General features: G+C 37.0%; 1 protein-coding gene across 2 annotated transcripts; it reads right to left on the reverse strand.

The window, feature by feature from the left end:
* Positions 1-2,728: 2,728 nt before the first annotated feature.
* Positions 2,729-27,167, reverse strand: GTF2H3 (general transcription factor IIH subunit 3). 2 transcript variants are annotated; one of them, XM_037817283.1, is made up of 13 exons: positions 27,072-27,167; positions 22,414-22,493; positions 16,021-16,127; positions 14,645-14,811; positions 12,373-12,435; positions 11,499-11,528; positions 11,185-11,213; positions 9,346-9,420; positions 8,301-8,354; positions 4,500-4,568; positions 3,977-4,112; positions 3,826-3,862; positions 2,729-3,742 (listed from the first exon to the last, which is right to left on the reverse strand). In XM_037817283.1, the coding sequence occupies exons 1-13, from the start codon at positions 27,082-27,084 to the stop codon at positions 3,673-3,675; spliced, it is 930 nt and encodes a 309-aa protein (XP_037673211.1). In that variant the 5' UTR covers positions 27,085-27,167; the 3' UTR covers positions 2,729-3,672. The 2 variants fall into 2 exon arrangements, with proteins under 2 accessions (XP_037673211.1, XP_037673212.1); XM_037817284.1 differs by lacking the exon at positions 27,072-27,167 and adding an exon at positions 26,816-26,962.
* Between the last annotated feature and the right edge of the window lie 43 nt (positions 27,168-27,210).

Below are 27,210 nucleotides of genomic sequence, written 5' to 3' on the forward strand. Positions count from 1 at the left end.
AATGTTTGCCATTGTCATTTCCTAGTGCCATAGAGACAAATTACCACAAACTGGGTGACTGAAAACAACAGAAAATTCACCCTCAGTTGGGGGGCTAGAAGTCTGAAATCAGGGTGTCAGCAGTTCCCTCTGAAACCTATGGGGGAGAACTTTCCTTGCCTCTCGCGGCTTCCGGTGGTCGCCGGCCATCCTGAACGTTCTTTGGGTTGTGGCTGTGTGACCCCAGGCTTGCCTCCATCTGCATGTAGATTTCTGTGTCTCTGTGTCCAAATTTCCCTTATAAGGACACCAGTCATCGGATTGGGGCTCACCCTACTCCAATTAGTAGGCCCTCATCTTAACTTGATGACATCTGCAAAGACCCTATTTCCAAATCAAGGCACATTCACTGCTGCCAGGGATTGGTTTGAAAAAGAGAAATGCTGATTGTAAAAGGAATTGAGAAAAGTCTAAAATTAGGATGGTGTTGAACTGAAATCATGTTGTTACACAGAAAACAGTGTAACATTTAAGAGGAAAGTCCTGTCTGACCCTCCGGAAGTGAAAGAGGCCACTACCTTTCCCCAAGGCTGGATGGCTTCCAGAGCAAACAAGTCAGGAATGGAGACACTGAAAATATTCCTGGCCCAAGACAGCTTTGATCTTTTCCAGGTTCCTTGTGTCACACCGACACCTCTGACTTACAGCTGTTTACAGCTCTTGTTTGTATGTGTGTTGGGATAGGGTAGGGAGGCAGAAGTTTAATACTTGCTAAAGTCTTTGTGCTCATCAGGTATAAAGCAAGCGGGGTTTGTCGTTTCTAGTCATTCCCCAGACTTCCACAACCCCAACTCAGTCCTTCCCTTAAATAGTCTTCCCACTAATGCAGCCAGGCCAGAAGCCATGCATATGTTTTCCTGTTGCTGCTGTAACAAATTTCCACCAATTTAGTGGGTTAAAACCACACACATTTATCATCTTACAGCTCTGAAAATCAGAACTCTCAGCAGAGCTGTGTTCCTTTCAGGGTTTGTAAGGGAGAATCCATTTCCTGGCCTTTTCCAGCTTTTAGAGGTCACCCAAGTTCCTTGGCTCATGGCCTCCTTCCACCTTCAGAGCCAGCAATGGCTGGGTATATCTTTCTCACATCACTTTCTGACACTCACTTCTGTCTCCTTTCTCCACGTATAAAGGACTCTTGTGATTATATTAGAACCATCCAGATAATCCAAAAAAAATTTTTGGATTAAGTTCAGCTGATTAGCAACCTTCATTCCCCTTTGCCATGTAATGTACGAGTCACAGGTTCCAGAGAGTGGGATACGGACATCTTTGGGAGTGGCCATTATTTTGCCTACCACAGTCTATCCTCTGGGCCCTAAAGTATATGTCCACTCCACATGCAAAATACACCGACCCCTTCCAACTTTCTTCCCCGGGCTTCCATAACACTGCAGGCCTCTGATTCTTCTTTGATTATTGTTTAGCGAGCAAAGACTGCAGCATTCTGGGGCTGGCTGCCAGTGATCCTTGTAGAATATTTTTAAATGCAGCATTTGAAAGGTTACTCTAACCAATTCCATTTTCATTTTTTATATCCCATACAGTCTTTCCACACAATCTTTCATGAATTACAAACACTCTTACAAATCATGCTTGTATTATCTGAAATAAACAAAATAACTATTTTTAAACACAAGCAACATAGCAGGATTCCTTTTGTAGATTTAGAATTGCAGGTCTAATACTTATAAATATTTAACTGTTTACTCTGTAAGAGAATAATTTCATGGATTTGAAATGAACTATTAGGGGATGATGAAGTATCCTACTTCTCTGGCATCAAAACATACATTATATTTTAAAACTAGCCTGCTTTACCCAATGAAATTATCAAAAAATTGAAATTTTGCTACTAGATGTTTGCTCTCAACATAAATTACAAGGAAACATAAAGTCTCTGATCTAATACTTGCATATTTAGAAATCTTAAATACTACATACCAACCCACTGTAATGTATTTGTAAAAATATTTTCATGTACACTTGAAATAAGATTTAAAATGAAAGTTCTCCAAAGTTGAGTAAAAAATTGGCATTTGACCAAATCACATTAAAAAGTAACACCTTAAGGACTCTAAGAGGAGTTGAATGAGAATGAAATAAACAATGACTTAGAAGAAATAATTTAATCAAATATAAAAATTCAAATTATTTTGTTATAAAAATTTATACAAAATAAACCAGATACCATAAAAACATAACCATAAAAATAAAGCAGAACTAAACAAGTAGAGAGAACATTCCAAAGAAAAATTATTTAATAAAGAAAACCTTATCTATCAACTTGTTTGAAATTATTCATCTTTTAGATATGTGATGCTTTATTTCCTAGAGTTAAAATAGTGATTTCCATTACACTTAATTAGTCTATGAAATATTAGATATTAATTTTAAAAGTCAACATATACAAACAGATTCTAAAATCAAGCATTAGTAAATAGTTGCAAAGCAATCTCTAAAACCTTTGCATATTTGTTAACAAAAATCACAAATCCAGAATATAAAATCCATCTGAAATCATCTAACCAAACACCTAAAAAGAGAAAATTAAAATCTTATTTACATGCAAGGTTTTGTACACAAATGGATTTTTGTCAATTTACTTTTAAAAACAAACCAAACCAGCACCATTCCTTAAATTTGTCCTAAGTTATACTTGAATTTTAAGGACTTTTAACAACTTCAGTTACATAGGAAAATAATTTTTATTGTTGAAAATTACAAATCATTTTTCTTTTGACCTTATAGAAGTTTTCTGTATTCAGTCCAAAGCTTCTAGAGAACAGTTCTCCATTAATGCTATTTTTTTTTTCATTAAAAAAGAAAAAATTCTATCTGGAGATACTACACAATCTCTTTAAAAGAGAGCCTGTTTTCCCCAAAACCTTTTCCCTAAGAACTAAGACATCAGCTTTCAGAAATAAGCTCTTAACAACTGTTTCTGAAGAAAATTTTTCTACTAGGATACTGTACTCACTCTTCTTGTACTTTGAAAATCAGATTTTGTAGTTATTCAGTGACAAACTATTATTATTTGGATAACTTTGTCCAAAAATGTATTGGTAGGCAAAAAAATAAATATTTGCTAATATCTAAAGTTGATTAAAACAATTTTAGACAGTAAGTGTTTTATTTACATAACTATTGTTGACATCAACTGTTGGTTCAGATAAGATATTCTAGCTGGACTGATGCCATTAATCCATAAATAACCATGTCTACATTTCTTCCAAAACTGTGCTCAGATTTCACCTATCATACACTTCACAGTAAGGACCCAGATTTAGCCAATACACTGTAAAGCCTATGATCAGTTATAACAGTCTGACTTTGACAGATGATCATTCCATTAAAAAAAAAAAATCACAAATTTGTGCTTTCTTCCCCCTTTCTGGTCAAAAGCCAATCGGAAAAGATTTAAAAATATATTGCATAGCATGACTGACTCCCTCAAATAAATCAGTCCCCTAAAAGTGCAAGATGAGAGCTGTTTTGGAAATATTTCCTGTAAGAAAATAACTACATGAAAAATAATGTTCTATATATCTGTAGTTTTTCCAGGGCCTCTCCAACAAAGTTTTCTCCATATAATTTCTATTAATAGCTCTAAAAGATGGCAACATTTTACTATCATGCAGACACTTTCAGTTTCTTTTTCTTGGCCTTCAGTACAGGAGGCAGAGAAATCTTAAAGGCTGTCCTGAAATGACACAGAGGGAAACATTTTTTAATGTGCTAAATCTCTCAGGTGGGAGCCCCACACACAAACTCAAAGAAACTTACTCGCAGGTAGTGCAGATAGGGCTGAAATTGCAGAATACTGTAAATTAAAAAAAAAAAAAAAGGATGATTTAAAAACCAAATAGTTGAGATATTTAATATCCTCCCCCTCAACCTAGGGAAAAAACAAACAATAATAGGTGCACGAACTTACTTGACAAACACACAGAACAGACATAGCCGATTTCAATGAGACTGCGATGACAGAAGCACGCGGCCCTGTAGTCTACATGAATTGGGGGCGGCAGGATTAGCTGAGATCTCTGATCATGATCAGGAAGGAAAACCCACTGTAAAAAAAGGCAAGCAACTTTTATTCAAAACACAGGGGAAAATAACCAGAAGTCGGGACACAGATATTAGTTAACACTAGGAAAATGCTAAATTAGAACTTTCCTTATAATCTATTGAGACAAGCATCTTCAGTTGTTCAGTAATTACCGACCATCTAACACACAGGCACTGTTCTGGAAGCAGTCACACAGCGTTCTGCGTCCAGTTTACAAGGTTCAAAGTCCACCTGCTGTCCATCCACATCAGCTTTAAAACTCCTCGGCCACCTAATTACCCCTTCCTGTAGACGAATAGCATTGGCCATCTTGCTCCCATCCATTCCCCAGGATTCAAGGGTTTTGCTCTACTCGAAGCATTAGGGTTCACAGTTAACGTTTCCTTACCAGTAAATATTGCAGGAGGGATGGCATCTGAGGCACCTTCAAGTACAGCCCCCCTGTGATGTCACAAGCCTGTAAGACATACAAAGAGCTCCCTGCCAAACTAGCACTTACTTAGCTTTTCCTGGTGGATGCAGTGCTTACCAGTAATTCTTCAGGTCTACAAAAGGAGAGGAGGCTATGATGCAGCGTATTAAAAGGGAATTGTTTTCCCACTATGAATGAGGATCAGAAACAAGATATTCAATTATTTTATTTTTTCCTCTTTGGCCAACACCTTTCCACCCTTTTAAGATTGTAGCGTGGGACTGTATATGATCTTTCTCTTGTTTGTTTGCTACTGAAACAATTTTGTGGTCTTGTTTTCTAATTTTCATTGTATCTTTTTTAATATTAGCTTTGAGATATAATGAACAGTGCTACAAAATTTACCCTTTTAAAGTACAGAATTCAGGAGTTTTTAGTATATTTGGAGTTGCGCAGCCATTATTACTACCTAATTTCAGACTATTTTTACCATCCCAGAAAGAAATACCGTACCTACAAGCAGTTATGCCCCATTCCTGCTCAGCCCAGGACCAGGCAAACACTGCTCTGCTTTCTGTCTGTGGATTTGCCGATTCTAGACATTTCACGTACATGAAAATCACAGAAGATGGAGCTTTTCATTTCTGGCCTTTTCACTTTTTTTAAGGTTCATCCATGTTGTAGCATGTATCAGTATTTCATTTATATGGCTAATAATATTCCACTGTATGGCTATACCCAATTTTGTTTATCTGGTTTTCAGTGGACATTTGTGTTGTTTCCACTTTTGGGCTACTATGAATAATGCTGCTATGAATATTCGTGTACAAGCCTTTGTGTGAACGTTTCCACTTCTTTTGGGAATATATCTAGTGGAGTGGAACTGCTGAGTCATATGGCAACTGTAGGAATAACCTTTCAAGAAACTGCCAAAATGTTTTCCAAATTAGCTGCTCCATTTTACACTCCATCAGCAATATATAAGGGTTCTAATTTCTCTACTTCCTAACAAAACTTGCTATTGTCCATCTTTTTTATTTTAGCCATCCTACTGAGTGTGAAGTAGTATCTCATTGTGGTTTTGATTTGCATTTCTCTGATGATTAATGATGCTGAATATCTCTCATGCACTTAGCCATTTGTATATCTTCTTTGGAGAAATATATTCAAATCCTTTGCCCATTTTTAAATTGGGTTGTTTGTCTTTTTAGTGTTGAGTTCTAAGATTTTTAAATTTAGTCTGGATTCAACTGCTTTATCAGATATATGATTTGCAAAATATTTTCTCCCATTCTGTTGGGTGTTTTTTGAGGCACCAAAGTTTTTAATTTTGATGTTCATTTTTATTACATTTTGTTAATTTTACTATATAAAAAGAAATTGTGAGGTGGCTTTACTATGTCTTCTTTAGGAAAATACGCTCTTTTGAATCTGTTCCTTTTTTAAACTTTTTGCCGTTGTTGGAGTGTTTTTTTCAAAGATGAAAAACAATCATGCTCTCCCAATGGTCTATATTAAGTCAGGTTTCCTGTCTACCTTAATGGGTTTTGCCAATAATCATTCGTCTATTTTATAAACATCATTTTCCCTTTATGGTGTGTTGATGCTTCAATTTATGCTGAAAGAGCAAGTTCTGATCTCAGAATCTGGATGGTCCTCTGATAGTATAATTTTGGTTCACTTGGTTCATTAGATTCATTTATTCATTTAACAAATATTTTTAAAGAACTGCTCTTTGCCATTGTCCTAGGCTCTGGGGTTACAGCAGCAAATTAAGACAACCAAGGTCCCTGGCCTATGAAAACGATATTCTAGCGGGAAGACAGAGAACAAAATCAGATAATGAAACACAGAAATAATATTACAGGTTGTGACAATATCTCTGAAGAAAACTGAAGCTGGGTTGGGGATGGAGAGTGGCGGGTGGGCCACTTTACAGTGGGTTGTCAGGGAAGGCTTTTCTGAGGAGATGCCCAGAAGCAGAGACCTGAATGAAGGCTGCGAGTGGGCCCTGCAGGGACCTGAGAAGCAGAGCGAGTGGCAAGTGCTGGGACCCTCGGGTGGCAGCAGGCCTGGTGTTTGAAAGCAGTAGCAGGGAGACCAGTGTGCTGGAAGACAGTGAGGGCACAGAGGCACCCAGCAGCCCTCCAGAGAGTCTCAAAGGCTGTGGCAAGAACACTGGGGTTCAGTCTAAGTGTGGTGGGATGCCAGGGGAGGGTTCAGCAGGTGAGTGACGTGATCTACTTTCTATTTTGAAAGCTTCACTCTGACCCAACTTTGGTGGGCAGGGGTAAGAGCAGAAATAGAGAGACCAATTAACAGGCTATTGCAATCATCTATTTCAGTGGAAGCAACAGAGGAGAAGGTACGTGGTGGGATTTAGGATATATTTTAAAGATAGACTTGGCAGGATCTGCTAATGGGTTGAATGGAAGTATGAAAAGGGAAACTCAGGTTTTTGGCTTGACCTGATGCGCGCCACACTGCCATTCACTGCCATGGGTAATGCTGGGGGAGGGAGAGGCTGTGTGGGAAAATCCAGGGTTTGAGATGCCTGCTAGATGTCCAAATGGAGATGCTGCATAAGCAGCTGTATACACAAGAATGGAACTCAAAGGAGAGACCGGGCCCAGACCAGAAAAGTAAAGATGAGTGTCAGGCCCGCAGAGGTGCTGTTTAACAGCATGGCACGGCCAAGATCAGCTAGGAGTTAACACATGGTGTAAACTGAAATCTGCAGTTAGAAATGTATTCAACCTTTGGAATTTAAATACAGAAACAGCCCATGTGCAAGTTTACACAATATATAATGTGTAAGTATGCTTTAAAAAATAATAAAATGAACACCATGTCCCTAGTCCCTACCTACCATCCAGTTTAAGCAACAGGACAGTCCCAGACTTTTGAAGCCCATGTACTCACCAACTGTATCTCCCCTCCTCACCCTCTTCCCCAGAAGTAACATAAACTCACTGCGTTTTACTGGTTTGTCCTTTTAACTATCATTTAGGAAATAACATTTCTTTTGGTCCAAAAACATTTATCAAAAATTCAGTAATTTCTTCAGCCTTACTTCAGGGTTTTTTTCCTCTCAGTTAAATTAAAATTCGGTTTCATACCTTTGATTAAAAAGCAACAACTAGCAGAACTGCCCAACAGAAATATACAAGAATGTGAGCTACATACGGTTTTAAGTTTTCTAGTAGCCATATAAAAAAAAAGGAAAATAAGCAGGTAAAATTAATTTTAATAGATGTTATTTTATGAAATATTTTACATTCTTTTTTCCAGACCAGGTCTTTGAAAGATCTGTGTGTGTTTTACACTTAGAGCACATCTCGAACCAGACCATGCCCATCTGCCCATTTGAAGTGCTCAGTAGCCCCCTGTGGTGTGTGGCTACACGGTGGACAGCACAGAAGCAGAGAAGGCTCCTGTTTTTATAAAACTCCCTGCCAAGTTATCTATTCCACCATCTCGTGTATACAGAGGGAGAGCTGAAATGTGTTCACCTAACAGTGACAATGGTGATTTGGAGGCAAAGAGATTTGGAGATTGTCGCATGAATTCTTTTTAGTGCATGAATCACTTTCACAAAGTCAATCAAGTCATTAATGTAAAATATAAATATGACTTTTAAAGGGACCAGAGAGATGTTATATGTGATATAGCATCACATTAAAAATGTGTGAAATGCGGTGAAAAGCATTTAATGTAGGTAATGGAACATGCTATGCTTTCACACCCACCAAAACCAAGTATTCTTTTAAAACATACCTGTTGGAGGAGTCCTGAATCAGAGTCTAAAACACAGGCATCAATCAAAATATTCTGAAATGAACATTTTGAAATTATTAAAGGAATAATAACAACAATGGCTTACTTATGCTGAGACCCTACCATGTGACAGATGTATTCTTAAAAATAGCTCATTTAATATGCATAATAAAAGTAGATGTATTATTTGCATTTTGCAGCTGAAGAACCCAGGATTTAGCCAAGTTATGGTGACAGAGCTAGTGGGTGGCAGAGCTGTGACTCCCAGTCTGCCTGTCTCCAAAGCCCAGATTTTTTTAAAAATTTATTTTTTAATTAGAGCAGTTGTAGGTTTACAGAAAAATCATTCCGAATATACAAAGTTCCCATATACCCCACCCTCACATATAGTTTTCCCTATTATTAACATTTTGCATTGTGATACCTTTGTTACAACTGATGAAACAATATTATTATAATTATATTATTAACTATAGTCTATAGTTTCCTTTAGGATTCAAAAGCCCATACTCTTTTCACTCTATTATGCTGCCACTCCAAGATGGAGAACATTAAGCAGAGCTAGAAAAGCATTTTACATTAAAAACCAAAGTAATAAGGAAGTTTTCTGTGTTTTATTTTTAAACAAAGAAAAAAGTGTATGAGTGATAATTTGTCTGAAAGTTTCAGTTATTTGCAAAGTAAAAATATCAAATCTTTACAAACCTCACTAAAAAAACAGAGAAATTGAGGCAAGGTTTATGCAGCCGGCTGTAAAACCAGGGGTTCTTAGCCTAGGGTCTAAGGATAGACTAAAGGGAGTTATTGAAAATGTATGCAAAATTGTCTTTTAAGGTACATTTTTCTGAGAAGGTGACCCATCAAAGGACGCATCACATTCTCAAGGGGTGCAGGACCCAAAAGAGAAATCACTAATGCAAGATATAGATTCCTGATTTCTAATTCATTAATAAGGCTATTTTGTCAAAATACTTCTCCAAGTAGGTCATTCCAAAAACGAATTAATTATTCAAAATATTCTTTAAAAGGAAGACTCCCAATTCACCTGTTTCTGTGCTGCAAAAATTACATTCATGAAGTTCATATACTGCAATGCACTGTCTTCTGCAGCCTTAATGACCTAAAAAAATCACATTCCTGTAAATACCCTTCAGGCACGTCTGAATATCTCACTCAAATGTCATCACAATATATGGTGAACAACCACCAACATTATTATTCTAATTTGTTTTCCTATTTATCATTGTTAAATAATACTGAAAGTGTAAAGACGACAACAAAAACTTCCCCCAAATCCCACCACCCCGAGGTAATTCCTGGTATAATGCCTGATGAACGTCCTTCTAGAGAGCATCTAAGCAGGCAGTGCGTTCATTCACACCTCGACACACACATGCACAATGGGATGACACTCCAGCTACTGTTCCACAGTCTGCTTTTGTAGTTAGAGAAAAAGAATCTCATGTCAATGAATCTGGATGTATAGCATCCTTCTGAGATTCCACTTCACAGATTTCCACTATTTAACCAATTATCCATAGAGCGCATTTAAGCAATTTCCAATTCTCAGTTTTAAACAGTATTCAAATGAACACTCTCACATACCCTTTGCAGGCTTCTCTGATTATATCCTGAAGATAATCAGTGAGATGGCTAAAGTGTATGCACATTTAATTTTGATACAGATAACCAAATTGCTCTGCAGAAAAGTTGCACCAGTTTATCCTCCGTCCCATGCATTCCAATAACCAATCCCCAACACTGCCTTCAACCCGGAAATTGTCAGGTTTTTTTTTTTTTTTCATTTTTGCTTAGCTATAAGCAAACAATAAAAATGTCATTATTTTACATTTACATTTCTTTGTTTAGTAGTAAGGCTGAACATATTTTCAAATACTAAGTGGCCATTTGCATTTCTTCTTTTGTAGACTGCTCATGTTTTCTACCTGTTTTTCTAGAGTAAAGCTTGTCTTTTAAAAATTAATTTCTAAGAGCTCTTTTTTTGTTGTTTTAGAGATATTACATGAATCCTCTGTCTGTTTGGTAGGTATGCTGCAATTATTTTTCCTAATAATTTTTCTTTCATTCTTGTTTTGGGGTTTTTATTTTTCTGGAATAGTAATCTTTTCTTTCCGGTTTCATGTCCTGCTTAGCATGGCACTCATCATCCCAAGATTATAAACATATATATATTTTTTAGCACTTTTATGACTCAAGGTTTTACATTTAAATGTTTGAACTTTACTAGAATGTACTCAGATATAAGCAGGGAGACAGAGATCCAGCTTTATTTTTTCCCCAAATAGCCAATCAATTGGGCCCAGCCCTTTTTATTGAATAATTCATTTTCTTTCCACTAATTTGAAGTTCTCCTTTAGCACAAGGCAAACTCCCATATGTACTTGGCTTTATTTCTAGACACTAGTCTTCCTGGCTTTCTGTTTGCCTGTTACTATACCAGTACCACAACTACTATAGGTTTATAATGTGCTATAAAGCCTAACAGAGAAAGTTATTACTCTCTTTCAGAAAATTTCTGGTTATTCTCATTGATTTATTCTTCCAGATCAACTTTCAATTTATTTTTTAAATCCTCCCACCCTGCCAGAAAAAAAATCTCACTGATATTCTAACTCAGATTGCATTAATTTACAGTTTAATTTTGGAAAAACTCACGTCTCAAAAGAAAATATGTCCTCCATTTATTCAATTCTTTTCTCTCAAAATTTGAAAGTTTTCATTCATATCAGTTTTACACATTGCTGGTTTTTCTGCATACTTAATATTTATTGTCTCTATTGTAAATGGAGTTCTTATTTCCCTTTATGTTTTCTAATTGGCTACAGTTGATTTATAAAAATAATAATGATTTTTTTTATCTTACCAATATCCTTGACTTCATTTCCTGATTATCTATAAAGAGATAAAAAGAGATTACATGGTAGTGATGGTGGCACAACATTGTGAACGTAATTAATGTCACTGAATTCTATGTTTAAAAATGATTAAAATGACACATTTTATGTTATATATGCTACCAAAATAAAATTTTTAAAAAGATTATAATTTAACTGAATCTTATTTTATATATATATGTATATATATACGGTTTTATAAACAATGTCTAAATAGTCTACCATCTCTATGGTAGTAAAATAATTAGAATTATAGTTCTCATAGGAAAACATAGGCTCCTACCTTTTACTTCCTTGTTCATTCTATGAATGTCTTTTTTTTTTTTTTTTGTATTAAGGAGTGAAAATATATTATTTTATTTCATAAATATTCACTTTAAACAGAAAAACAAACTCAAATTTTAGTTAAGTAAACCTACCATCTACCTAGATGAAAAAAAGAAATATTCCATTTACTGTGATAAACAAACAAAATAAGAGTGATTGGGGGTTTCCAAATACTTACTATGTGCAATCAACTGGGGTTTGTAATTTGATCAAAATATGATCTTTGTCCCAGAAAATTAAAACTGTCAACATCTGATTGTCCTATAATCATCCACCATGTCCTTGGTTTTAATACTGGATCCACAAGTAAATCAACGAGCCAATCAAATGAGACAAATTTGAAAACTATACAAAGATGATTTGAGCACAATGAATTAAAGTCTAAGACAAAGACTGGGAGAATATCATCCAAACAGATAAAATTGAAATGCTAAGAAAGGTGTTCTTCACCCTATTCTAAGTGCAAAAAGCCCAACTGTTTTTGGAGAAGTAGCTCATTTATTCAGCCTCAGGGTCAGTAATGGCTTTTAAAATCAAACACTGCCCCTAACTCAAGGAAGACAAAATAAAATTTAAAAATAATTTATCAAAGAAAGAAACAAGGAAACATTCTGAAGAAGCTTTATGGGCAAAAAGACATATGGGAGAAATGAGAGTTTTCTAAATTCTTCCCGTTTTAAGTTCTTACAGCATGTCTTAAAAACATTTCAAAGCCAAGGTAAGTTATTTTTTTGTCTCCCATTAATATCAACATCCAAGGTTCTAAGAAATAACACAAGATACATTTATTTCAGAATATACTCTCTGAATAATTATAACATAAAGGATACAGCAAAGGGCTTTGGCAAGGGACCCTGCCAGCAGAGTCTCTGTATTTTGACCTTTTATGTCACCTACAAAAAAAGAAAAGAAAAGAAAAGAAAAGTTTAAGTAAGTTTTTAAGTATTTCTTGATCTAAAATAATTTCCAAACGAAAGCATTCTTCATGAATGAAATCAAACAATGACATTTTCAAGTTGGTGTTTAAAAATATAGCAATTTGTTCTTGGTAATGCTTAAATTATGCTTAAAGCAATTTTAAAAAGCTTTTCCTTAATTTAAAATATCCTGGTGCTATTTGGATTAATAATGTAGATAGTACAAAAATGGCATGTATAACTCTAAGCAGTCTGGACAGCTTCCCTGGCCTCCTTTGTCCCACCACCCCTCCTCATCTCTCTTCAAAATCTGTCCTGACAATAAAAAGAGGGCCAGAAAAAATTCTTTCATCTGGTTATGGGAAGCGAGGAGGAAGGCTGCCATTTGTTTGAGGCAGTGGGGACAGTGGGGGGGTGGGGGGACAGTCACTCTTAAGAAATCAAACCCTAAACCTGCAGCGTAAAAAGGTGGGTTTATCCCATCTGTGCTAATGGGGCTTGCAGCTGGTCCACAAGAATTGATACCCCATGATTTTAATCAGATCATGAAGGGTCTCGAACACCACACTAAAATTGGCTTAAACCCAGAGGCCCGTGGTTTTCAGATTAAGATTCTGGAACCAGCCACAGAAGCATAACCTGGGAACTTAATAGAATAGCAAATTCTCAGGACCTCCCTAGACCCACTGAAATGGAAGCAGTCTGCAGTTCAGCAAGCCCTCCAGGTGATTTTTATCAGTTGCCCCTGCAGGCAACCAGTAAAGGTCATTAAGCAGGGAAATGGTAGCTTTGATTTTCAGGATAACTCAAAAGACAATATGGGTAGAGACAGGAGTCAGAAAACTGCTATAAGAAACTGTTAGAATAATCCAGAGCAGGGGTTCGCAACCTGGGGTGATTGTGCCTCCCAGGGGACATCTCACAATGTCTGAAGACACATTGGGTTGTCATGACTGTGGAGGGTGGGGTGGGTCTGGTTACTAGCATTTAGTGTAGCGGCCAGGGATGCTGCCAAGTACCCTACAGTTATTTGCCAGCTCCAATGACAAGAGACTGTCCGGCTCTATATATCAACAGCACAGAGGCTGAGAAACGCTGACCTACAAGGCAAATAAGTATTTTGAAATACTTTGAAGGCTAAACTGATAGGATTCCATTGCTGATTAGATGCTGGATGTGAGAAGAAAGGAGTCAAAAAAGATGAAAGCTTTGAATATAGAAAACTAGGTGGATGGATATGATAGAAATTGGGAAAAGAAATGGTGGCATAAAGAGGGGAAAAGATAATGAAACTAGTTTGCAGCATGCTAACTTTAAACTGCCTGTGGAACACCTAAGTGAAGACATTGCAGTTTAAAAGCAAGGGTTTATTATACACAAATGATAAAGATGAGAGTCAACAAGGATATACAAAGGAAGAAAATAAGAAAACGTACCAAATAAAAAATATTATATAAGTGACAAGATAAAGGAAAAGCCAGAAATGGAGACTAAGAAGGAATGGTCCAAAAAAAAAAAAAAAAAAAAACAAAAAAGGAAAAACAGGTCAGTAAGTTTCCTCTGCAGCCAAAGAGTCTGTTTCAGGAAGCAGAGGCTGTTAACAGCGTCAAAGGCTGTAGCGGTAAGGCAAATCATGTACAGACTTTGATGAAAATGATTTTTTTAAAATAGGCAAAACTGTAGAGACAGTAAAAAGATCAGGGGTTACCACTGGTTCACAGGAGTGAGGGATGGAGGGCTGAATTGATAGAGCACAGGCATTTTTTTTAGGGCAGTGAAACTATTCTGTACAATACCGTATGGTGGATATAGGACATCAGGCATTGTCAAACCCATAGAACCGTACAACACAAAGTGAAGCCTCATAGAAACTATAAACTTTAGTTACTAATAATGTGTCGATATGGGATTATCACCTATAACAAAGTTACCACACTAATGCAAGATGTTATTAATAGGGGAAATCATGTGAGTGAGAGGGGTATGTGGGAATTCTTACTTTGTGCAATTTTTCCATAAACCTAAAACTGCTCTAAAAATAAAGTTTTTTATGAAAAAAAAGTCAAAGAAAATACCCTAGTGCTAGTATCAAGAACCTCAAATCTTTAGATTTAAACTCCCAAGGGCTTTCAAATTTAACTCAATTTGCAAAATAACAATAATGAAGGGAGAAGAAAGCTGTTACTATTGGTCATTAGATCTTTAATCTCTTCAGCAATAATTTCATTTGCTGCTGTTAACAGCTCGTATTTTCCGTCTTTACTCCCTGAGGGATTAAACTCAGAAGAAGGGTTGCAAGGGTCTCCAAAGAAGTCTCCCAGTCGGCCATTCTTTCCAGGATACAAGAATCGACTAAAACAAGGGGGAGAAAGAACCTGGTTACATAGGGACTCACTGCCCTCACTCAACATCAAACTGAAATTCAACAGAGAAAACAAACAAAAATCACACCAATTCTGAACTCACAAGATTCAATAATAAATTCCATTTTTAAAAAATGTACAAAATAGGCAAATTGGCAACCATGAGTTAACTACCACAGAACGTTTTAATGGTTCTAGTGTTTTATGAAGAAATGAGAGAAAATAAATATTCTCCTAGTGCTTCTTGTCTCTGAGAGTAATCACGTTGGGGACACTTCTGATTTTTATACAAAATGAAAACTTTGCCTGCTAAATTTTTTGCTGATACTTAACCAAAACAGGGTCATCTTTCTCATTCCATTGTGGTAAAAATGCATGGTGATGATGGGCGTGGGAACACTTACTTAGTGGTCCACCAGCTCTTTCACTAGTGACCTCCAAAGGAAGCAGTCACTAAGAACCAAGCAAATGGAGACCTACCCACCAGCCGCACAGGAAATACGATGGTCAACAGGTTACTTGCCTTGTGATGTGACATTTAAATAAGACACAGAAGAGCTGTATCTTACATGAGGGTAGTTCTACAGTCAGTGCATGTTATAACAAGCAAACATGTTCAAAATTATTCATGAAAACCTTTATCATAAACATGGCCACATTTACATATCTGCTGCAGATCTATACACCATCTTGCAGTAAGTCTAACAGCCAGTTTTTACACCAATGTTAGAAAAGATCACTGTTTCTTCAGCAGAAAACCAGATGAAATAAATGGCTTGCATTTAGAAATTAACAAAATTGGTGATATTTTCCCACACGAGTTAAGCAGGAGTCGAGATTAGCTGAAGAGAACACAGAATCACCCCTCCTTTTCCAGGCAGATACCTATGAGTGGTGAGGGGACCGGGAGCTGCCTGCCTGCCTGAGCAGCACTCTCCTTTTCTGCCTACTGAATATAGTGGAACCCGTGAAAGTGGAAAGTGCCTAGCATGTTACTCCACTAACATCAACTAATGAGACTTTCATTATTCATATCTACCAGAAATGGACATGTACTGACTCTGACAGCTATGGCTATTTATCCACTGGTGCAGAAACTTTTTTTTCTTTGCAACACCAAATATGAACAGTACATACCAAATGGCACCAAAATCTCACATATTGTAAGTGTTAAATAGAGTAATGATAACAGTCATACCTTTCTTGAATGTGACTTGCTATCACAGCGAGTTTGTTGGAACGATTCATGAATAAATGGGAATTCCCCAGCACCATAACAGCATCTATGCATTTTGACAGAGTAAACTGTTGAAAAACAGAAAACATAAGAAAGATAAATTAGCTATCCAAATAACCATGTCAGGCCTTCCATGATAAAGGGTTCATTTTAATTAGAGTCAATTATTCACTGGTAAAAATTTGCTCAGGAGTTCCCCTCCTCCAAAGCCATAAGCAAAAACACTTGAAAACTATTGTGTTCTATTTTTACTTATATGACATCATTTCTGTATCAGCACAACATTCCAAAAATATTTTCTGCATAACATTTAGGGAACAACAAATATGTAACACTGTCTGTGTTGAAATTACTAGCAAACTACACGTGGAGGAGATACTTAATGCATACTAATTACACAGGTGATTTGTTAAAATGTTCATTCATTTATACACTAACTGTGCAGAGCACCTACTAGGGACCAGGCAGAGAACCTTCTTTCAGGAGCTGATGTTCGTATACTTGCTGCTACTACTAAGAAACATAAGCGATAATCCTGGATTAAGGCTGGTTTTTCTTAAAGGAAGAAATACTTAAGGTAGAAAACAAAACACTGAAAAATTTCACTCAACTATAAATCTATTAAAATTTCTATATGGCAAAAAAAAAATACACAAAACAATGCTGAAAGACAAATTATAAACTTAAGCTCGGAAAAAATACATGACAGGCAATGGGTTAATATTTTAACAAAGAGTGTTTAAAAAAACATGAGAGAATTGTGGGAAGATGGTGGAGTAGGAAGCTCTAGGAATCACTCCTTCCACCAAAACAACCATTAAATTCATAGGAAATGTCTGACTCAACGTTCTGGACCTCTAGACTCCAGTGGAACACTATGCAGCATACAGGGAAGAGGTGGAGGAAGAGGCTGGTAAAACGGTATAACTATTGGTGAATGGCAGACAGCAGTAGGACTGTAGCCTGGGCTCCTGGTGCAGCTTGCTATGGCCAGGGTGGGCTACAAGGATCTAGTCCCCCAAAACCTAGAGGTGTGTAGTTGATCGCTGTTCAGTGCTTTTAATCAGCTACTTAGATCACTGTGGGGACCACCCCGCCCCACCACCCCGGCTCTCAGAGCAGCAGTTTTTCCAACTGTACCAACCCCCTCAAGCAAAAGAGACAGAGGAATCTTAAACAAAACCCTAGCAATCTCAGAGGAGTGGGAGAACTAGGTTTCCAGAGTTACAACAACATAATACTCAGAATGTCCAGTTCTCAACAAAAACTTACAAAACATACAAAGAAATAGGAGACTATGGCCCATTCACAGGGAAAAAAAGAATTTGCCAGAAACCATCCTCAAGGAAGCTCATACATTGGAACTATTAGTCAAAGACCATCTAAAATATGTTCAATGAGCTAAAGGAATTAATACACCAAGAACTAAAGGATATTAAGATAATGTTGTCTGACCAAAATAGATTTCCAAAAGGAAATTATGAAAAGGAACCAAACAAATTTTGGAGCTGTAAAGTACAATAACTGAAAGGCAAAAGCTCATTAGTTGGTATGCCAGTCTGGATGTATTTTGTCCCCCAAAACTCCATGTTCTTTCATGCAATCTTGTGGGGGCAGACATATTAGTGTTGATTAGGTTGGAAACTTTTGATTGAGTGTTTCCATGGAGAAGTGACCCATCCAACTGTGAGTGACACCTTTGATTAGTGTGACCTCTTAATTGAATGTTTCCATGGAAATGTGGCCCTGCCCATTCAGCGTGGGTCTTTGATTTAATCACTGGAGTCCTATATAAGAGCTCAGACAGGAGCTTGCTGCTGCAGCTTAGAGAGACATTTTGAAGATGGCTGTTGAAAGCTGAAGCTGACATTTTGGAGAACACCATTTTGAAACGCAACCTGGGAGCAAGCAGATAACAGCCACATGCCTTCCCAGCTAACAGAGGTTTTCTGGATGCCATCGGCCATCCTTCAATGAAGGTACCCTATTGTTGTTGCCTTACCTTGGACATTTTATGGCCTTAAGACTATAACTTTGTGACCAAATAAACACCCTTTATAGAAGCCAATCCATTTCTGGTATTTTGCATAATTTTACTCACAATAACTTTGGAAATTTCCTATATATCTACTTGTTAAATCATATTTTGAAAGATATTACCTTTTTGTATATATGTCAGATTTCATAATAAGGAAATAACTGAAACTACAGAATTGTAACCTATAGTATTCTTTGCAACTTGCTCTCTATTTGTTAAATTGCACTTGGAAAGCTATCACTTTTACAAATATATGGGATATGCTACAATAAAAAATAGAATAAAAAATTAAAAAGGATTGGAATCATTCAAAGTATATTCTCTTACCATATTAAAATTAAATTAGAAATCAACACCAGAAAGAAATCTAGGAAATCTACAATATCTAAAAATTAAACCACATACTTTGAAATAAACCACAAGTCAAAAAATAAATCACAAAGATATAGAAAATATTTTGAACTGAATAAAAATGAAAACAACAAATAAAATATATGGGATGCAGGGATGAGCCTAGCCCTGGCACTATGGGATTGACAATGCCTTCTTGACCAAAAAGGGGAAAAGAAACGTGACAAAATAACGCTTCAGTGGCTAAGAGATTTCAAAAGAGTCGAGAGGTCATTCTGGACTCTCCACTGGTCTTATGCAAGCTTCAGCCAGATATTACAAATTGCCATGGTATATCAAGCCCCAGCCAACAGTATTCCTGAACACTGTAAAGAATACCCAGGGCTCTATCTAAGACCCTATAAAGGTTTTATTTATTAAGTTTATTTTCCAGAAACTTAAACCTCCAGATTGTTCCTATGTCAGATAAGCCCTGAAACTTACAGGTACCAGTCTAAGAACATCAACCAGTTGCATTTCCCTACCCCATAATGTCGACACCCTTTTCAACATGAAATTAGGATGGTCATTGCCCAAATATCCCTGAAGACTGAGAAAATGATCAAATGAGAGGGAGGAGTTGTAACAGAGAAGTTAGTATTTAACAAAGGATTATGAATAGTAAATCATTATATAGATATGTCTTTTTAGTTTCTAATGCAATAGAACAGCCAGAAAGAAATAGCTGAAATTGTAGAATAGTAACCCATACTACACTTTGAAATTTGCTCTATAACTACCTGTTAAACTGTATTTTCAAATTTATCACTTTTCTGTCTATATATTTCACAATAAAAAACATTTATATATATATATATATATATATATATATGGGATGCAGGTAAAGATATGCTTAGAAGGAAATTTATAACTTTAAATACCCATATTAGAAAGGAAGAAAGGTCTCAAATCAATCATCTAAGTTTCTAACACAAGAATGGCTAAAATTTAAAAGACTGACCATATCAAGTGTTAGAAAGGATGTGAGGGAACTGGAGCTCTCATACATTGCTGGTGGAAACGTAAAATGGTGCCACCATGTTGGAAAACAGCAGTTTCTAAACATAAACTCATATAACCCAGCCATTCCACTCTTAGGTATGTTTCCAGGAGAAATGCAAGCATATGTCCATACAAAGACTTGTACATGAATGTTTATAGCATCTTATCTGAAAGAGCCAAAAACTAGAAACGAGCCAAATGTCCATCAATAGATAATGAACAAACACACTGTGGGTATCTGTACAACAGAATACTATTCAGCAATAGAAAGGAATTGATTCACACAATTGACACACACAACGTGAATGAATCTCTAATTACGCTGCATAAAAGAAATCAGACCAAAAAAACATAGTACATACTATTTGATTCATTTATATAAAACTCTGGAAAAGCAGATCAGTAGTTGCTCAGGTATGAAGGCAGAGGAGATGGGAGGGATAGATTATGAAGGGACATGAAGAAACTTTTGGGGGTGATGGTCATAATTTTCATTGTGGTGATGGTTTCATGAATGTATACACATATGAAAACATGAATACTTTAAATATAAATGTACATCAATTATATTTCAATAAAACTATTTAAAATAAATTTTAAGAATATGAACAGAGAACCAAGATTTAGCATCTGATTGAGAAAGCTTCTACCATGACAATGTCAAAAAAAAAAAAAAAAAAAGGGACATCATTAAGAAAATGAAAAGACAAGCCACAAAGCCTTAGACTGGGAGAAAATATTTGCAAATCATGTGGTAATAAAGGACTTGTATCCAGAAACACATAAAGAACTCTCATAACTCAATAATAAGAAAACAACCCAATTAAAAAATAGGAATAAGATTTGAACAGACACTTCACCGAAGAAGATATACCGATGGTTAAAATGCACATGAAAAAATATTCATCATCATTAGTCAACAGGGAAATGCAAATTAAAACCACAGTGAGATACTCTACCCACTAGAATAGCTATCATCATAAAGGCAGACAAGTGTTGGCAAGTATGTGAAGAAACTGGAACCCTCATATATTGCTCATGGGAATGTAAAATGGTGCTGCCATTTTGAAAAGTTCAATAGCATCTTAAAAAGTTAAACCTAAACTTACTCAGCAATTCAACTCCTAGGTATCTATCTACTCAAGAGAAATGAAAACAGATCTCCACACAAAGACTAGTTTGTGAATTATCAGCATTATTCATAATAGCCCCCAACTGGAAAAAATCCAGATGTCCGTCAACAGGTGAACAGATAAACAAAATGAAGTACATCCATACAATGGAATACCATTCAGCAATAAAAAATAACTGTTGATACAAGGTACAACATGGATGAACCTCAAAAACATTAGGGTAAGTGGAAAAAAGCCAAACTCACAAGACTACATATAACCAAAACTAACCAAATAATCAAATAGATTATTTGAGCAGATATATAGTTATTAAAGAAATTTAATTCATAGTTAAAAAATTCCCCCAAAAAGAAATCTCCAGGCCCAGATGGTTTCACTGGAGAATGCTAGCAAACATTTAAAGAAGAATTAACACCAGTTCTACACAGTCTCTTCCATATAACACTAAAGGAGCCAATACCTTCTAATTCATTTTATGAGGTTAGTATTATCCTGATACCAATAACAGACAAAAGACAGTATAAAAAAAAGAAAACTACAGATCAATATACTTCATGAACATAGAGCCAAAAGTCCATAACAAAATATTAGGCAATCAAATTCAGCAATATACACAAAGAATTATATACCATGATCAAGTAGGGTTTATTCCAGGGATGCAGGGCTGGTTCAGTATTGGAAAATCAATGTAATCCACCATATCAACAGATAAAAGAAAATCATCTACTGATACAGAAAGAGCATTTGACAAATTCAACATCCATTCATGTTAAAAATGTCTATGCAAACTTGGAATGAAAGGGAACTTCCTCAACTTGATAAAGAGCATCCACCAAAAAATCCTACAATTAGCATCATACTCAATCATATTGAATCACATATCCTTCAACAGGGGAATGGTTAAACAAACTATAGTATATCATACCATGGAATACTACCCAGCCATGAAGAGGAACGAATTGTTGACAGGAGCTACAACTTATGTTGAATTATGTTGAGTGAAAAAAGCCAATCTCAAAAAGTTATACTATTTACGGTCTATTTAGATAACAAAATTATAGACACGGAGAACGGATTTGTAGATTAGTGTTTGCCATGTGTTAGGGACAGGATGAGAGGTGGGTTATAAAGGTGTAGCAACTATAAAGGAAACTCTTCTGTGGTGATGGAACGGATCTGTCTCTTCATTGTGGCAGTAATTACACAAATCTATACATGTGAGAAAACTGCACAGAACTATGCACACATGCACATAAATGAGTGCACAGAAACTGGTGAAACCTGATTAAGGTCGGCAAATTGTACCAATGTTAATTTTATGGTTTCGATATTATACATAGCTATGAAAGATGTCACCACTGGGGTAAGCTGGGGAAAGGGTACATGGGAGCTTCTCTGTACTAATTTTTATAATCTCCCGAAAGTCTATAGTTATTTCAAAACAATAAGTTAAAAAATAGAGACTACATATTATATGGAATCAATATATGAAATGTCCAGAAAAGGCAATATAGAGATAGAAGGAGATCAGTGGTTACTTGCAACTTGGGGGTAGAAGCAGCAGTTAACTTCAAAGAGGCAGCTAACAATGCTCTAAAACAAGATTGTGGTGATAGTTATACAACTTTATATATTTACTTAAAAATCACTGAATTGTTCAATACAATGGGCAAATTTTATGGTATATATAAATTACACCTTAATAAAGCTGTTTGTTTTTTTTTTAATACAAAGCAGCATGAACAAAAACTCACACCAGAATTACCCAGAGACCTCCTTAACTAGTCTTACCTGAGATTCCTTCAATGCTTGTTTTCCCCACCAAATTGGGTTGGTATCAACTATGATAACTAGAAGATTCAATTCATCCTCTGAAAAATATTAATAAAAAAATAAAATTAAAAACATTAACTTCATGAAAGTGAATCAAAGCTAACTTTTCCCAATCAGTAAATTAAATCCAGAGCAAGCACCACTACAAGCCTTTAAATGTTTACCATCCTACGACTGTGAGAGTAACAGAAAGTCAAGTTCTTTTAAAGATGTAAAACTCAGTGGGCCCTCACCAAGCTCTTGCCTGCTTCCTGTACCACTGCCTCTTCTCCCTCTTCGTCTACCAAGTCGCTGTGGTCATTCCTACCTAGATATTGAGCACTTACTACAACATATAAATTCTTTGAGGGTGGGGATGTTTGTCTATTTTGTTCACTTCTTACCCTCAGCTCTTAGCTCACTGACTAGCATATAGCAGATGCTCAATAAATATCTAGTCAATGAATCCAAAGATATTTGCTTTTTAAGTACCTATTAAGGACAAAAGGCATTAATTAATCAGTAGTGAGAATCACCAGTAGTAGAATTTCAGGCACAGGAGGTTCAAGGGAGACATGAGAGCCAAGTCACCCTATAGCCCATCAAATCACTTATTAGCAAGTCCAACTGTGGTTAGGAACCAATTTTTAAAAGGTGGAAACCAAAGGTAAGGAACAATCCTATGTAAAGATTTTGCTATGAAAAGAGACAGGCACAACTAAACAGGCTCCCTTAACACATCCATCCATTCAGCAAATGCTTACTAGGTACCAGCGTTAGATGTTGTGGTTATTGGTGCAAGGCCTCAAGGAGCTTACATTCTATAAGAGACAAGACACATAGGAACCCACAAGTGAATGCTGTTATGAAAAACCCAGGGTACTCACTCAAGAACAAAAGTCATGCCTTTGCAGTCTCCATACATTTCCTCGTGCAGTTGCCCATCTCCCACACCAGGACAACCCTCACCCCATCTCTGATTTCTGCATGGCCAAATCCTACTTACTCTTCAAGACCCAAAATCAACGCTACCTCTTCCTTCCAAAAGCCTGCCCCAGGTTTTCTGGCAGAAGGTTATGGTTTCCTCCTTTCAGGGGAGAGGGAATATAATCCCATAATCCCATCCATCCTGACGACCCAAATAGGAACATACTATCATCCTTCATCAACATTAAGATGCACCCTTTTTTTTTAAACTTTCAACAGGTGCTGAAATCAGGATGGTATCTTACAATTAAAATTGGCAGCATTTTTTCTCTTTACTGGTACATAAAATAAAGGTATATTTTATAATCCATGTTTTAGATTAGATGAAATATGGTACTCTCATTTTGCAAATGAAAGAAATTTTCCCAAAGTCACAAAATCTGTTAGCAAGTGGCAAAGCCAAAGCTTTGAAGCCAGATCTGCTTGACTGTTAATGATTTTAATTGCCTCATTGCCTACTTTTTTTTTTTTTAATTCAATATTTTTATACTGGAATTTTAATTTATTGGATGCATATTAGGTATACAGTTAAAAAGGAATAAAAGTCCTACTCTCCAGAACAAAAGACAATAAATAGAACAAAGCTAGCTATTACACAAAAGAAATGAATAAACATAAAATTAAACATGTCATCTTCCAACATATTTATTTGTTTTAAAACTAATCTTTCACAATGAAAAATCACTTATTTGAAACTGTGTAGAGCTGGTAGATTATGTATGTCATTTAAATATTACTTCAGGGCTTTACAAAACAATTTTATTGGTGGCATTTATGTGTGATGAGAAGAGAAATTGGTGGCATTTATGTTGATAAGTATGTAACAGTTAGGTTTCAGGTGACATGATTTAACAGTAAAGTTTTTATATCAGGAGGAAAAAAAGTTTAAATATTAGTTATTTTTAAAATACTACCTAAACTGGAATGCAAGTTATTAAATATTATATATTCCACCCCTTCCATTCTAATAATCTATAAATTACATCAAACGAAGCTATGGAAGTTAAATTTTTAACTAAGAAGGGAACTCAGGCTAGCTTTAACGTTTATAACATCCACTAAGTTTAGCACCTTTTCCTTCTCAATTTTATTGAGATATATTCACATACCGTACAATTATCCACAGTGTACAGTCGATTGATCACAGTACCATTATATACTTGTGCATTCATCACCATGATCAATTTTTGAACATTTCCATTACCACACACAAAAAAGAATAAGAATAAAAGTTAACATAAAAAAGAACACCCAAAACATCCCATACTCCCCACCCCTACCTATTATTCATTTACTTCTTGTCCTCATTTTTCTATTTATCTGTCCATACACTGGATAAAGGGAGTGGGAGCCACAAGGTTTTCACAATCACACAGTCACACAGTGTAAGCTATATAATTATACAATCGTCTTCAAGAATAAAGGCTACTGGGTTGCAATTCAACAGTTTCAGGTATTTCCTTCTAGCTATTCCAATACACTAAAAACTAAAAAGGGATATCTATATAGTACATAAGAATAACCTCAAGAATGACCTCTCTACTCTATTTGAGATCTCTCAGCCACTGAAACGTTGTTTCACTTCTCTTCCCCTTTTTGGTCCAAAAAGGCTTTCTCAATCCCAGGATGCCAGGGCCAAACTCATCCCCAGAAGTCATGTCCCGCGTTGCCAGGGAGATTTATACCCCTGGGAATCGTTCCCCACATAGCAGGGAGGGCACTCACTGCCTACTTTTAACCATCTATAGCACTAACTCTTCTCATGACCCTTAGCATTTAATATCTCATTTTACAGTTAATTGAGGGTATCTGATCTCTTTTCCCAACCCTGTCCACTCAACTGTAGACTCCTTAAAGAAGGGTGATTTTTGTGAATCCTGGGATAAATAAAATAATACATGTAAAACACACACCAAAGTGCCTAGCACAGAAGAAATATTTAATAACTGTTTCTCCCACAGGCCTCACTCCCTATTCATAAGCCCTCAAGCCTTTCACCTTATCTCCCTTCAAGTACCACTTCACAATTCTCAAGGCCATCTGTCCCTTGCTAGTACCAAGAAGGCTGAGAAAAGACAAAGTACTGCCTGTCAGGAGAACTGAGTTTCAACACACATGCAATGTTCCTGAGTTTCCTTCTTTGGGTCTCTACCTCCTCATCTTAAACAGGGTAGCAGTGCCAGGTCTGCCCACCTCACAAAGTTGCGGTGTGGATTAAAACAGATAAAGGAAGCACAGACGATTGTTACAGCCTCCAAATGGACCTCCCTATTTCTACACTTGTGCCTCACAAGCCATTTTCCACCAGCAGCCAAAGTGATCTTTTAAAAATATAAATCATTCCCTGCTCAAAACCCTACAACAGCTTTGTATTACACTTAAAAATAAAGGTCCTTTTCCCGAAGATGGCGCCGAAAGCAAAGAAGGAAGCCCCTGCCCCTCCCAAAACCGAAGCCAAAGCAAAGGCTTTGAAAGCCAAGGAGGCAGTACTGAAAGGCGTCCACAGCCACAACAAAAAGATCCGCACTTCACCTACGTGCGCTGCGTCTCAGAAGACAGCCCAAATATCCTCGGAAGAGCACCCGCAGGAGAAACAAGCTTGACCACTGTGCCATCATCAAGTTCCCCCTGACCACTGAGTCAGCCATGAAGAACACTGAAGACAACACACTTGTGTTCATTGTGGATGTCAAGGCCAACAAGCACCAGATCAAACAGGCTGTGAAGAAGCTTTATGACATTGACGTGGTAAAGGTCAACACCTGATCAGGCCTGATGGCGAGAAGACGGCATGTGTTCTACTGGCTCCTGACTATGATGCTTTGGATGTTGCCAGCAAAACTGGGATCATCTAAACTGAGTCTAGCTGGCAAATTCTAAATATAAGTTTTTTGACCATTAAATAAATAAATAAATGAATAAATAAATAAAGGTCAAGCTTTTTGTTACAGCCTCCAAGACCCTATGTGATCTGGCGCCTGGCTCGCTTCTCTGGCCTCGTCCCCTCTCGCTCTCCCTCTAACTCACTTTGCTCCAGCTACCCTGGCTTCCTTTTTCTTCCTCTAAGACACGTAACTGATACTTTAATGTAAGAACGAAGGCCTCCCCGCTTTCCTATACCCCCAGGTTCCCGCTTCTGTCTGCGCGGTGTAACGTGGTGACTCGAGCTGCCACAGGGCTTTTGAAAATAAATTGCAGTTTCCCCAGAAGTTCGCACAATCATTCAAGTTTTAGTTTAAACATCACGGTCTCCTCTGGACTCCAAACTGAAGTAGCTCCTTTCGCTCACTTCCCTATTCACAAACTACCACATCATCCTATTCAACGGTTTTCACAGCTCTTGTGACCCTTTGAAATTATTTTTATTTCCTTGGCTAGTGACGGTCTCGCCTACCAGTAAACTCCACGAGGGTAGAAGATCTTGTCTGTCATGTTCTCTCCGGTGTCTTCAGCACATTAAATAACGCCTGACACACAGTAGGCGCTCCATAAATATTTAATGAATGGATGAGTAAATGAATGCACACATTAGCAACGCCTATAAAGATCAAACAGGTTCCACCCAGCCCAAAAGACACACTTCGCGTGGCCGGTCCTAGACAGAGTCCACCCAGCCCCACTGTCCCGGTCCCGCCCGGACCGGCGCTCACCGTCAGAGACCATGGCGGTCCGAGCACCTCAGCACAGGAGCGGCGGCCGCCAGGGGAGCGCGCCAATTCGCGGGGTCCGACTTCCGGCGCCGCCGCGTGACGCGAGGAGTGGTTTGACCAGGGCCACGCGCCGTACCTG

The sequence above is a fragment of the Choloepus didactylus genome, chromosome 23, assembly GCF_015220235.1.
Source record: "Choloepus didactylus isolate mChoDid1 chromosome 23, mChoDid1.pri, whole genome shotgun sequence".
NCBI classification, from domain to species: domain Eukaryota; kingdom Metazoa; phylum Chordata; class Mammalia; order Pilosa; family Megalonychidae; genus Choloepus; species Choloepus didactylus.